This window comes from Phascolarctos cinereus, unplaced genomic scaffold (genome assembly GCF_003287225.1).
Source record: "Phascolarctos cinereus isolate Bilbo 61053 unplaced genomic scaffold, phaCin_HiC Scaffold_3;HRSCAF=262, whole genome shotgun sequence".
Lineage (NCBI taxonomy): Eukaryota > Metazoa > Chordata > Mammalia > Diprotodontia > Phascolarctidae > Phascolarctos > Phascolarctos cinereus.
Genome location: NW_027555736.1, coordinates 40,283,364 through 40,297,896, shown reverse-complemented (window position 1 = coordinate 40,297,896; position 14,533 = coordinate 40,283,364). Strand labels below are relative to the sequence as shown.

The following is a 14,533-nucleotide window of genomic DNA, read 5'->3' as shown; positions in this document are numbered from 1 at the left end:
TAGACATAACACCATTAGAGAAGTATTATTAAGGATTACAACTTAGCAAGGAAAACAGGAACACTGTGGATTGTGTCTTGATAAGTTCTGGTCTAGGAATTACAGTATGAGCCTGTAGAGTTTTGCCGGGTCTAGTCTCTTTTAATTTCATTTTTATTTTGGGCAAAGCTTGGTCTTTTTTTTGTGCTACTAAAAGACATACAACCCAGACTTCTGATCAACCAAATTGGGGGGGGGGAGAAGGACTCTTTAAAGGAACAAAATAATGGGGTTTTCAGAGATGTCCTGCCTGATCACCATGAAACTTGGTTTCTCTAATCCATCTCCCTGTTCCTAAACATCCACCTGGGTCTCATTCAATAGAAAGATGTATTACTCAGGGTCATTAGTATACTTTTTGTCTTTCCTAAGCAAGTATTCCAGTTAGAAGCATACCAAAATTACTTGCTGCCTCTTTGTTAACATCCTACACATTCTTGTTTCCATGTTTATGCTCCTATTACTCCTCTAACTCCCTCCCCCTCTCATCTCTGCCTGCTGTAAACCAAGCCAGCTTTCAAGGTGAAATCAAAAGCCTTCGTGGGTCCCCAGGCCAGAAGTGCTCTCTCTCTTTTCCTTGGCTCTCACAGCCTTCGGTAACCTTCTTATATATTTCGTGTGCTCTAATAAGTATTCCAGTTACTTATGCATGTATTTATTTCATCTGCTCTTGATGGCCTCAAGCTCTCACTTCTCTATAACCCCCTCAATACTTAATTGTGCACATGGTGGGCACTAAATCAAGGTTGGTTACACTGACTCTCTGGTAGTGAAAACACACATCAGATGGGCAGGGGCTGGAAGAACAGAAGGAGGGTGAAGAACAAAAAGAGGCAGAGCAGTGAAAGAAATGCAAAAGTGCCTGGGAACACTCCCATGAGCAGTACTAGAGAGGAAGTTTCATAAGACAGATGCAGAAAGTGGTGAGCAAAAGGGGGCGCAGTCACAAAGGACAACGGAGGAGAGCGGCCAAGTAGAAAGCAAGCTGAGGAAAAACAAGCCTTTCCAAGGGGTGTTTGCATTCTGCAGGCCGCGCTGTACAAGGCAGATGCCTGGCTGAAGCAACTTCCAGGTTTCAGATAATTACTTGAAATAAACAACTCAAGGTTTGTTGTTTATCCTTCGTGCCCTCTGACAGAAGCATCTGTTGGGAAGGTTTGGTGGACAGAAAATTTAATGAAAAATAGCTGGTTACATTTATGCAGGAAGTCTGTCTGTATATTACCAGCTTCCTCCTATCCAGGTAATAATGCATGACTCAGCAACTGAAAACTGCATAAAGAAAGTGAAAAGCTTTCTTTACCTAAACTTGAACTTTAAAAAACTTCTTAAAGAAGGAAGATGTGGCTCAAGTTACCAACTTCCTCCTTAACGATTACCTGGTGACCTGATCCCTAGGGTAGCTTGACATCCAAGTACTCTGAGCTATCCATGATGCATGGCAACAACTTGGCTCGGATTCCCTACATTCATCACGGGCTTTGGGAGAGTTATGGAAAGAACATTTAACAGGAGATTCTGTTGGAGGTCAGGACCAATGAGTGTAACAGGCAGACCTCCCCTAGCTTGGGTAATGTGTAGCAGCAATAAACCAATGATTACCTCAATTGTCTTGGTCTCCGAATTATTTTTCCTAGCAAATCCAGAGGGACCAATCATACTCACTTGAGGACTGGGATGACTGTAACAGCTAAACAAAACATAAAATAAGGAAAGGGGAGAGAGAAGCCACGGGCCTAAATAATCCCAAAGCTGACTAGAACCCCAAAGCACCAAACTGTTTATAAATGGAGCTTGAATACTTAAGAGTTCTATATCCCCCCAACCTCAAAAATTTAAATTTGAACATTTTATTATAGCAAAATCAGCAAAATGACCCAGAAGGGCAGAGTTCCTGTGAGGCTCAAGCAGCTGATGGCCCTGACAGAACCCATGACCCCAGCCCCAAGGGGGAGAAAAACATATTTTTTTCATGGAAGCAAGGTTATAAATGGTGACTGGGGCTATAGTACTACTTGGTAAAACAGGTTCTTTCAGACTGATCTAGAAGCCTGGCAACCATTTCTAACAAACTGGAAGTGAACCCAACCCTACGTCATTCACTGTCTGAAAAGCCCTTCGGCCTCTTCATTGGTTGTACGAATTCCACCTATTCAACATGTCTCACTAGTTTGTGAAACTTTCTCTGATCCCGTTAGCCAAGAATGTATTCTCTCGCCACTAAATTCTTTCAGAATTTGTATTTACTTGTTTGGCTCTTTCAGTAAACGTGTATTGTGGAACATCTCTTCATATTTAGAGGCTTTACCTACACTTAAATAATTTATGGGCACTGTTGTTGTTCAGTCGTTTCAGACTCTTCAAGACACCACTTGGAGTTTTCTTGGCAAAGATACTGGAGAGGTTTGCCATTTTCTTCTCCAGCCCACTTTTACAGATGAGGAAACTGAGGAAAAGAGGGTGATGTGACTTGCCCAGACCAAATTTGACTTCTGGCCCAGAGGACTATCCACTGTGCCATCTAGTCACCCCTATGAGCACTCATCGGACATGTCAGGAGACATCTGGATTCAGATCCTGGCTGTGAAACCCATAAGCTTGGGGCAATGCACAGGCCACAAGCCTAGACCTTCAGGTGCCTCATTTGTAAAATGGAGGTAATAATAATTAATTACAACAGACAACATGGACCATTTTAAAATCTGCAAAGTCCAGAAGCTCCCAATAACCTTGTTAATAGCTCCTACAGCTATTAACAGCTGCATCTTTCAGATGGGGAAAACGAGACTCAGCCGTAGGAGAACCTGAATGAAAATGGATATCAAGCACACTGGTATCACAGAATTACACACTTTAGTAACTATTCATTACTTTTCTCCATCTCCAACTAAAAAAAGTCAGAATCTACCTTATCTGTAAATACTCCCAAAGAAAATTTTCTCACCTTTCCCCATTCTAACTGTCAAAACAATAATCAGAACCAGTAAAATAAGACAGCCAGGTACAGTGGAAAGAACTTGGGTGTGGAGCTGGGAGGATGGAGCTGTTTCAAATCCCACTTCCGGTAGGTCCTGAATAGGCCTCAGTTTCCTCTTCTGGAAAGGGAGAGTTTTGGAATCATACGGTCTCTGGGTGTCCTTCTAAGTCTTAAGTCAACATTTCAGCAGGATGGAAAGTAACCAACCATTATCCCTCCACATCAACTTTTTCTGTTAACGATTTTCATCTGAATACTGGAAGAACTTCTCCTGGTCGCCACTGTTTCAGCTTACTAACTGGACTTTTCCTTGCTACCTTTAAAGATCTCAGGAGAACCCTAAGTTCTCCAAATCTCCAAACTGGACATTTTACAGTTAGTTTAAAATATCCCTGCTGGACTGGAAATCCTCAGGAGGAGGTGGTTTTTATTCCTCTTATTCAGGACTACTTTCAGTCTCATTTTCTTTATAAAGAAGCCAATGAAGCCCTTCGTAAAGCCCAGAGCAAACCCGTTAAGTCACAGTAGAACTGCTAGAGAACAGGGGTGAGATCATTCAAATTGCACATTCAGCGTCTCCTAAGAGCAAGGAAAGCTTTGTGCTAGGCACTGGGGATAGACAGAACAAGCCTGCCATAACAGAAAGAGGGTTGCATTCAGAATCAGAGCTGGTTTGAATCCCAGCTCCGATATGCGCTAGCTGTAGGACCTGGGGGGGGGGAGGGATTTCCTCATTTGTAAAATGGGGGATAACTGCACCACGTACCCCACAGGGTTGGAACCCTAACGCCCTAGAAAACGGAGTGTTATAGTTTGCTTTACCCGCTCAGATGCCGTACATCGAAGAAGCAGGTAAAGGAGCCCAGGCATCCAGGCCATCCTGGCCATCCTCTTGTACCTTCCCGACAAAGAAAGTCCAGGGCAGCTGGCTCTGAGTCACCAGGCAGATCACCTCCTTTCTAGAGGCATTGGTGGCCTTCTAGGTAAAAAGAGGGAGCTGAGCTAGATCCCCTCCAGAGTCCTTTCCAGCTCCCAATTACTCAACAGATCCTTATTAAGTGCCTACTAAGTGCAAGGCTAGAGAAGCATCAGAATGCACCAGCTGGGGCTCTGTGTGCAGGGAATGCACCGACCTTAATCTCTCTGGAGGGCGTCTCCACAGCGGGTGCGCCCCGCACCGCTGCAAGCAAAGCCATCACTGCTCTAGACACGGGTGATTGGGGCGCAGTGAGAGCCTTGAGTACCCTCAAGAGCCCTGTACTCCAGAAGGGGCGGGGGAAGCAGATACCGGTTAAGGAGGAGGGCTCCAGCAAAATCTCAAATCCCTAAGGTTCCCCAGAAACTTGCTAGGAACGCGACAGAGTGGAAGTGCCCGAGGGCAGGAAGTCCAAAGAGGTGGAAAGAGCGCCGGCCTGATGCTCCCCAGGAGCCCTCTCGGGAAATGGGGCAGCTAGTCCCCACTACGGTGGCGGCGGCGGCGGCGGGGGGGGGAATGGGCCGAGCTGCCTTGCCCTCAGGGGGCTTACCTTCCCCTCGGGGAAGGGGCACAGAGCATAAGCGGGGGCCGGGAGGGAGTGTGCTTGGTTTGGGGAGCGCACAGGGCAGGCCCTGAAGACCTGGGCTTACTCGTGGAGCCTGCGGGGGCTGAGCCTGGGCAGGGACGCGATACCACCGACTCAAGGAGAGGCTGCTGGAAAGCAACTGCGGGTGACCATCATTTCAGATCATCTGAAGCGGCCCCCTCCTGCGCCTGCGACTTCTGTTTGCGACCCTGAGGGCCGGACTGCCCGGAATGGTGGGGCTTTTCTTACCTGGGCACGTTATGGACAGATGCAATGTAGGGCCTGTAACTTCAACTGACACTGACGCTCCCTTACTGTATGTGCAACCTATTCCATGAAGCAGAGTCCTTTCTCACGCTCTGCTTAACCAAACGGAGACGAATCTTTGAGTGACACAGGCGTCCTGGGTCGGGACTGTTCTAAATGGGCAAAAGGTCTCATCCTGCCTGTCAGTCAGAATTGGACTCCAGGCACGTGAACTCCGCTAGTTCGAGGGAATAAGCAATATGAATGTACATCGCCTAACTTGTTTGCCTCTTTTAACCAAATTTTAAGGTCCACACGGCCGTGCGAGCCTCAGTTTCCCCGCTATAACCGTCAAATGACGAGCGCAGGAGTTCCTGCCTGGGAGACGATGTTGGACTGGCACCCGGGTTCAAATATCGGCCCCGTACGGCCTCAGTTGGCCAATGGGTAGAATGGGGTAGGCAGAGGCGGCAGCGAGGAGCTCAGCGGGAGGGCTCGGGGGCGGGGCTCGTCTTACGCATGCGCGGCGGGGGCTGGCGGCGGCAGGAGGTGAGCGTGCTCCTTCGCTCGCCGCGGGCAGTGCCTGGCTGGCCGAGGGGCGGGGGCGGGGCGCCCCGGGGAGGACGGAGCCGAACCGGGGAGGACGGAGCCGAACCAGGGCGGAGGGGGAGGGGGAGGAGGAAGGAGCGCTCACCTGAGCAGACCCGCCGCGGCGCCCAGGACTCGTCTCCTCCTCAGAAGTAAGAGGCGGCGAGACAGCCTGGGGCCACCTGCTCCCCGGGCTTAGTCGCCGGCCCCATCCAGCCCGGCCCCCCGGCGGAGGCAGCCCCTCGGACACTCAGCTCTCGGTTTCGCTCCCGGAGCCGAGCCGGAGCGGGGGGACTGGCCCGGCCAACTCTCCAGCCCACTCCCCGCTCCCACCTACCCCCTTTGTGACATCTCTTACCAATCGCGGGCCCGCGCTCGCAAAATCGTCCAATCAGCACCGGGCTGGGGAGGGGCTTCGGTGACCAGCGCGGGCGGTTGCTCGAGGGGCGGAGCCCCATTCTACCTCGGAGGCTGTTGTCGGTTACGAGACGCCCGGATGTTGACCCTCCATTGCTAACAACAGAGGGCACCTGACCGGACGTCGCTCGTCCTGAGGTCAAAGGTCATGGGCGGTTGAAGGCCGGTGGTTGTAGCGGTGGGAGTGGGCCTTACGACTTCGCTTCTGGTTGGAGCTGATCCCCCTGCCGGTTGGTGGCCTCGGCTTGTCCCCGGGGACCCTCACCTTTCCGAGCTGCGGAGGCAGAGAGAGCCAAAGCAGCGGCCGAAGAAGGCTGTCGTGGCCGGGGCTTCCTGGAGGAGTTAACTGCACCAGAAACAGCCTTTGACCTTGGGGTCGCACACCCTTCTGGGGTCTCTGTTACTTCATACCTAAAATTGAGGGACTCTTTTTTTTAAACATTCAGTTTTTTTTAAATTTTAAGTTCCAAATTCCCTCCTTTCGTCTGGCTCCTCCCCCACCCATTGAAAAATCCAGCAGTATCGCACTGGACAACCAGGAAGTCTTGCAAAACTAATTTTAAATTTTGCTAGATGAGTTCCAAGGTTGCTTTGTGTTTCCAAAGCGCTTTACAAATATGATCTCATTTGTTTCTCACAACAACCCTGGGAGGTGGGTGATAGTGATCCTCGTTTTACAGAGGAGGAAACTGAGGCCCAGCGTGACTTGCCCAGTCTACCAGGATCCTATCACACAACTGGGTCTCGGGTCTTCTTGACTCCCAAGTTCTGGGCTTTAAGCATTGGCCAATTAGTTGTGTCTTTGAGTTTCAGACCGTGAACCCAAGAAATCTACACCTCCCTCATCCCAAGAAGGGGAAACACATTTAAAAAACGGACTTGTCTTGGACTTGAAAACCGGGACACACAAACGCTGTAATGACCTGTTACAAAGCACTTGCTCAAACAGGAAGTTAAAGAAATGACTCATTGGAAACCACAAAAAAAAACAACATACTAGCAAAATAAACAAAAAACTCTTCATGGTCAAAACAAGTCTAAAAGAGTGTGCCAAAGTTTTTTCTTTTTTTCCCTTTTTTTAGCATTTCATAGCAAGATGATGGAGAATCATCTCTCATCTACTTTCAAAACAAAACACACTTAAGTAAAATATAATGAAAATGGCTTAATATACAAGCTAGATCAAATACATTTTCCTTGTAGAGTTAATTGGCTACTCTACCTTTGAATAATAATCAAAACTCTTTGGTGCTAGTTAAATAGAAGAGTCGATCACATAGTTAAGCAAGACCCAGAAACAATTGAACAGAGTACTCCTGGGGTTGGTAAATCCTAAAAAACCCCAAACTACTAGGGTAAGAATTCTCCATTTCACAAAAACTACTATGGAAAATTGGAAACAACATTGTCAGAAATTGGGCTAAATCCAACATCTTGAAGGTAATTCCACGTATGTAGAAAGGGTCACAATTTTATTTTAAATAGGGAAGTAGGCGATACCTTGTACCATTATGGCGAGGCAGGGGAATTTTTTTAAAGGAGATAGAAGTGATTGTGAATGCAAAAATAGATCAGTTCAGTTACATAATATTTAGAAAACCTGTAGGAACAACATAAACAGTTTAAACATAAACAAAAGCTGTTGGGTTTCAGTTTCCTCACCCATCAAAGGAGGGGATTGTTGTTTGTTCTTCATTCTCGTCATTCTCAAAGAGGACCTTGACATCAGAGAGTTGATACAGGCAAATGAATTGGATTACAGTGAGGGAGGGCTGTGCAAAGTCACCAGCCTCACTCTCTCCTCCAGAGCCATCTGGGTCCAGCAGCCAGGTCAGGACAACTGGAAATGGCCCTAGAAGTAACTGGACACCAGGGCCTTTTTAAGCTAAGGTCTTTAACAGGTTTCCATCTCACTGAAGCAGCGCCCATTCAGTGATTAAGGTTAGGTAAGAAATGCAGAGAATGGCTTCTTTACCTAGTCAAAAAAAAAAAATCAGTCTGGGATGGGAAGACCCTCAAGGTTTCAAAAGAAGGGACTGGACTAAAGGGAAGGTCCCAGAAATCTGCTTTACTTCCGGGTCTATGCTCCTACAATTTGAAAACAAGTCTGCAGCACATTTTTGATAAATTCTAACATCTAAGTGCTTTGTCTGATCCTGCTCCACCACAAGTGCTAATTTAATTACCCACTAAACATTAAGTGCCTACTATGTGTCAGGCACTGGGCTAATAATCACTTTACCATTTGAGCACCTTATTTCCCCCTTCCCCTACTCCCCAACACACACCAAATCCAGGCTATCTTCTCTTTTCAAAAGTTCAAGAAAAACTGTAAAGTCTTTTTTACGTGTCTTCTTCTAGGGACTTAATTGAAAAGTAAATTGAATTGGGAAGTTTGATTTAAGATAATCATTCAAAGTGTCAGCAAACCTTAACTGTTGTTGATGTTGGTCCAGTTCTTCCCTTTCAACCCATTTGGGGTTTTCTTGGCAAAGATCCTGGAGTAGTTGCCATTTCCTTCTCCAGCTCATTTTACAGATGAGAAAAATGAGGCAAGCAGGGTTAAGTGACTTGCCCAGAAGTCTGGGTCTAAACGTCTGCGGTTGGATTTGAACTCAGGTCTCCCCGACTCCAGGCCTGGGCACTCTGTCCACTACTCCACCTAGCTGCCTGATAATTAGTTTCTCTTTTTTAAGGTTTTAAGCTTTATTACTGAAGTAATATAGCTTTGTATTTTCATTGTGCTTTATGGTTTGCAAAGCAGTTTAACATTAACAAATCCCAGAGATGTGTAAGGCTAAACAGGAGGGGGAAGGGTGGTAGTGGTAGAAAGAGCCCCTAGATTTGCAGTGAGAGGTCCTGGGCTTAAATGCTGGAGGGTGACTTACCACACCCACTTCACCTCCCCAAACTTGGACAAGGCATTGGCCATTTGTAAAGTGAGGGAGCTGGACCAGATGATGTCTGTCATTCCTTCCAATTTCGCCTCCAGTATCCCTGTGACCTACATATCTGAAGTTACACAAATGGTAAACAGCAGCAGCAGAACGCCACTTCAAATCCACAACCTCATGGTTTACTTGATATGATGTGAACATTCCTATACAAACTATAAGGACTTGTTGCTATGGTGATGTGCATAGCATTTAGTTATCTTTTATATAATAACATTCTGTGTCATCAATGTTATTTAATCTTCAGAATGCCTAAAATCTAATGAATGAAGGCGGTGTCCAGAATAAAGAGGATAGTTCTGCCACACTTTGCTTACATCTAAAATACTGTGCTCAGTGCTGGGAGCTCGTGTTTTGGGAATGACATAATAATAAATACCTCAGGGAGACAACCAGCACAGAAAGAGGACTAGAAATCAAGACAAACAAGGATCAGTCACAGGAAATGGAAAAGACTTACGAGGCCATTATTGCTATCTACAAATATTTGAAAGACTATCGTATATGGAAAAGGGATTCAATATATTCTACTCTAGATGGCAGAAGTGGGGACGTTTTAGAGAAGTAAAATGAAGCTTGATATAAGTAAAAACTACCCAGCCATCAGAGCTGTCCAGTAATGGAATAGTTTGCTTCTGGAAGTAGTGAGTTCCTTGTGTATAGCTGGAAGTCTTCAAGTAGAGAGTGGAGTATGCAGTCAGGGATATTGTGGAGAGGATTCCTGTCAAATATGCATATTAGACCTTTGAGATCCCTTCCACTGGAAGGATTCTATAATGGAGTTGTAATACAGGCTTTCAATAATCTTCTCAAGACCCATTGTAATTTGTCGTTATGGCATTGCGACCCATGGGTTCTCGAGGGCTATACCAGTTATGTACAATCTCTAGCAGGAAAGGCTTTGCTTATGGTCCCAGTGATGGACTGTTATCTGATGACCAGTTTAGACAGTTTGGAGCTCATCTTTGGGATCAGCCAAAAGGTAAATAACTTTTCACTGCAGCAACTCTGAGAGAAGTTCTACTAAAGTCATAGAAAATGTGTAAGTAAAGAAGTGTGTTTAATGGAATTCCAGAGCCTAAGACTTAACAGATATAGAAGCTTCTGAAGGGGTGTTGGCAGACACCACTGACCCATATACTGCTTCCAGTGAGAGAAATCCAGAAAATGAGAACTCTTTTTGCCAAAAAAGAAAGACTTAGCCCGATTAGTGGCTCAGGCTGGAACTTTTCCATTAAAAGACTATATTGAACTGCTAAGGACAAAGAGTGCAAATTGACTTAGTTTTAAAATGTCTATTTTATTGTATTTTTCCTTTACTTTGTTAAATATTTTCCACAGAACATTGCTTGCAGCACTAGATTTAAACCCTTTGTGCCTCATTTTCCCTGCATTCCAGAGAAAGCATGTGAATGAGGTCTGAGCTTCCTCAAAATCTACTACTGTATACAAAATGTAAAATTGTCCTATTTCCTTCAGTTTAAAAAATAATAATTTAAAATGTTCTGATGCCAAGAAAATGACCATGGCAAGCTGATGCAGTGGGATCAGTGCCATTGGTGTTAAGTTGAGGAAGCCACAGCAGATCACAGAATTGAGCATCTTTACTTCATTTAGTCTGAGGGGTCTCCATGCTGCCCTCCCAGCATGGACTTGGCCCTCAGACTGATCAGTAATGGGAAACAGCCCTAAAAAGGGCTTAACTTTCCCTCTCTGAAACTCATCTTGTAACTGTTTGCTCAAGAGAGTTAGTCTTATCCATTTTGCTTAACCCTTGACATTCATTCACTGTGCAACATTTAGGTCTGGGAAGTACCCAGTGATATCTGTCCTAAATTATGTTCTGGCCAGGAAGATTTGGTGTGTTCCCAAGGGTCCGAAGTGTCCAGTGCCATACAGATATTGCTTCTGTGGTAAGTTCCTCTCCTGACAATTAAATTCAGCACAGGTTCTTAACTGGGGTCCATAAATGTTAAAAGGAGTAAGAAGCTGGCCAAATAACATTCATCCCCTGCCATGTGGCTGAAGTAGCCAAAAGGTATCTCGAACTTCACCTCCCGTACCCTTCTTGCAACTATTGTAACTCAGGAAAACATCCAACAGTCTTGAGTAAAACAATAAAATGTCAAGCGATATATGAAATTCTCTACTGTCGTCACCATGTTGATACACTTTGTCACTTCAGGTTAAGTGAAGAATGTGTAGGACCAACATACATTACTTCTTTTTGAGGCAGGGAAACACAGGTCAAAATCCATCCAATTTGACCATTTCCCTTTTTCTTGTGTACTGATCAGATCAGTTTCAACTTGGATTGGTGATTTTGTCCATCAAAATGAAAGCCTAATTATTTGTGGGAAGTTTCTGGTAGAGTCGTAAAGAGCTTTTTGGTCAAGCAAGTCCTTAGTCTTTTTGAGGTCTCAGTTTCTTCATCTATAAAATGAAGGTGTTGAATCCTATGAATTCCATTTTTCAGCTCTGAAATTTTGTCAGTGACTTAGAAAGGGTATTTATTCAATTTGAAGAAGACAAAAACTAGGAAGCATAATGAATACAATCTGGAACACAAGGCCCAAATCATAAGATAAAATTAAGTAGAGATAAATGTAAGATTCCTCCTTTAGGGTGTGTGTGTGCGCACACACACCCACACACACACTCTCTCTCTCTTACTCTACAGGATAGAGACGTGAGTTTTAGTTAAAATTGAGTATAAGCAGTGTAATGCAGCTGCTGAAGAGGCTAATGACTATTATGCCAAACCAAGAAAGCTCTTGTGTACATATCATGGGTGGCCAATTCCACAGCACAGGTCAAGCTCCACTTGGAGCGTTATAGTGCTACAGTTTAAGGACACTGAAAGATCAGAATGATTCCAAAGGGTGGTAACAGGTCTGGAAACCAGGTAATATGAAGTATGATTGAAAAAACTAGGGAAATTTACCCTTGAGAAGAGCAGACCAATCAGAAACGTGATGTAGGCTGCAAATAACTGAAGGTCTGTTGTGTAGACTTGCTCTGTTTTGCTCCTGAGGGAAGAAGTAGGACTAACAGGTAAAAGCTCCAGGTAATCAGATTTTAGAGCAGCATAAAGAAGGTTCTAATGGTAACTGTCCAGTAATGATACAGGTGTTTTCCCAGTTGTAATCTCGTGGCCACAGGAACTGCTCAAGCTGAGGCTGAGTGAGCATTTGTCACAGATGCACTAGAAAGGGTTTCCACGTTATGCCAGAAACTGATCCCTTTCCTCAAAACAAAATGGGGAAGCTTGCTACTAGGAAAGCCTTTGCAGTCTGCAGGGAAAGAACAGTAGCATGATGAATAAGGTGCACAGCTAGGGGGTGCAGTGGATAGAGCTCCAGGCCTGAAGTCAGGGAGACTCAAATCTGGCCAAAGACAGTTCCTACTTGTGTGACTTGGGGCAAGTCACTTCACCTTCTTTGCCTCAGTTTCCTCATCTGTAAAATAAGCTGAAGGAAATGGCAAATCACTCCAGTATCTTAGCAAAGAAAGCACCAAATGGGGTCATGAGTTAGACATGACTGAACAACAAAAAGATGGAATTGGAGAACATTAGTCCTGAAGAGAGAAAAAGCTGCCAGAAATTTGATTTCTTTAGAGCAGTGGTGTCAAACTCAGGTGGCTGGCAGTCTATGCTTCTGCTTTGGAAGATCTGAAGTTACTTTAGCATTTTGATGTTAGTAGGAAACTGCCAACTGAAGATCAATTTTGGGGAAGTAGCAGCAGTTAACAGGAATAGGTTATGTATTCAGTCTGTTTATTAGACGATCCTGGAGAGAGAAGGGGGCCATGAGGGAGCTTTTCTGTTGGTATGTGAGTTTAAGAAAACACAGAGCCATGCACAAGGTAACTGGTGTACCTAAGACCGAACGTGCGATTCACCATTCAGAACCCAGGTTGGTTTGTGCTGTCTTTGATCAGAAGTGAAAATTAGCTACCTTTAGAGAGCACCTTAAGGTTCCTCACATAACCCTAGACAGTAGGTGCTATTATTACCTCCCGTTTTACTTATTAGATGAAGAAACTGAGGCTGAGAGATGGTGAGTGACTTGGCCAGGGCTACCCAGCCAAGAATGTGTCAGGCTGGATTTCAGCTCAGGGCTTCCTCCAAGTCCAGCACTCTATCCATGTAAGACCTTATTGCCTCGAGTGTTATTTAAAAGCACTTAACTGTAAAATACCATGAGAAGTTGTTAATACCAAGACCAATAATGCATTAATTCTCCATGCTATGCTAACACAAATTAACTGGTCAATAGTCTGGATATATTGAGAATGTTCTTGGCCTTCATCAGATTGCTCTGCTTTCCAAGTACCCTGACGCAGCCTCATTGAACCTGATGCAGCCAGTGATTCACATGGGATGTTTGGTTAATACCCAGCAGGCCCTGAATATAGTAACAGGGTGGCAGTCAAATGAACAGTTTTAATGCTGTCCTGCACGAAAGCAGAATCAAAAAAAGGACTTTCCTCTAAACTCAGTGACCCCTTATAACAGTGAACATGAAGGTGAGAGGCAATATTGCAAAATCTCCTGCTTTTCAGGCTGTATTTCTCAGAGTATCTACTGATAAATTCTGACTGTGATAACTTAAACAGATATAATAATCATGCAAAAAATAGTTTAACAATTTATATTTCACCATTTTAACTCTATCAGCAATTTTTGCCTCTGTTCAATAAAAGAAACAATGTTCTATATAATAGAGTACATCATTGCATGTATTACACAGTATAATTAAAGTTGAACCACACATAACCAAAAGTATTTTAGAATATCTATTTCTTCCTTTAATATTAATTAAGCATGATTAAAATCAGTGCAAAAATAATACTGTTTACATTGAACAAGAAAAGAGCCTTTTCCAGGATCTGCTTCTCTTGCTACAGTTGTTAGAATACAAGGGTGTGATAATAAACCAATGAGAGATCTAACAACAATGAAACCCCCACTTCTGTCACGGTCTTCTGCGTGCATGTGTCCTCTACTGGCCTCCCAGAGCATTCAGAGGGTCATCAAACGTACTGGACACCTTGGTTTCCAATCTTGTTTCAGGCATTGACTGAGTGGACTGGCTTTTTGGCTTGGGCATCTTGGTTAGGCTGCCGCTAGATGAGAAAATATCATCTTGAATAAAAGAAAAAGAAGAGATGTTAAGTAAAACATATCCCACACAGAAACCAACTGCCCTCCCCAGGGCCAAATTACTGAAAACAAACAACATGAAAAAGGGGAAAGCGTCCCAAACTGATAGTCTTGACACCCAGCTTCTGGCACTGGCTCTAGGTCTAACTAGCTACGTGACCTTACACTCTGGACCACAGTTTTGGTTAATATGAGAAACACACCAACTGCTGGAAGCCCAGCTTAACGCTCAGCAGCCAGAATGTCTCTTAGTGTTCAGAAGCAAATGTAGGAGACCAGATTGGGACCCTTGCTGGCCAGATGTCTGCCATGTCTCTCAGGCTTCACAGGTCTCTTTCCCCTGGTGCCTTCTCTGGATTGGTTCTCTCCTGTGGCACCAAACACTTGTTATTTTACAAAAAGCTCGTCACTGATCTGACCGCAATCATGCATGCCCTTACTCAGTCTTCTCCTTTCCAGGCTAGCTCTTTCACTAGCCTTGGATTTTCAGACTGCTGAATGGAATGTCATAAAAGAAGAAGTAGTGGCATAATTACAGAACGCCCAGAGACAAATGCACTCCTCATATACAAACAATTCAGCC

At 44.7% G+C, this 14,533-nt stretch overlaps 2 protein-coding genes across 10 annotated transcripts in view; both read right to left on the bottom strand.

Annotated features, from left to right (window-relative positions):
- Positions 1–6,274, bottom strand: part of ZFAND4 (zinc finger AN1-type containing 4) — a 57,874-nt gene extending 51,600 nt beyond the window's left edge. For 3 of the 5 annotated variants that reach the window (XM_020994470.2, XM_078150780.1, XM_078150781.1), the window contains exon 1: positions 5,519–6,272. The gene's annotated coding sequence lies outside the window, so the exon portion shown is untranslated. Of the gene's footprint in view, positions 1–5,518 lie in introns of all 5 variants that reach the window. The other 2 variants (XM_020994473.2, XM_020994475.2) reach the window with 2 other exon arrangements.
- A 7,296-nt stretch (positions 6,275–13,570) lies between these two features.
- LOC110213993 (WASH complex subunit 2) overlaps positions 13,571–14,533 on the bottom strand; it is a 50,795-nt gene continuing 49,832 nt past the window's right edge. For all 5 annotated transcript variants that reach the window (XM_078150779.1, XM_020994573.2, XM_020994571.2 and 2 more), the window contains one exon: positions 13,571–13,932. In XM_078150779.1, the coding sequence (XP_078006905.1) occupies positions 13,790–13,932 (143 nt within the window). In that variant the 3' untranslated portion in view covers positions 13,571–13,789. The remainder of the gene's footprint in view (positions 13,933–14,533) is intronic.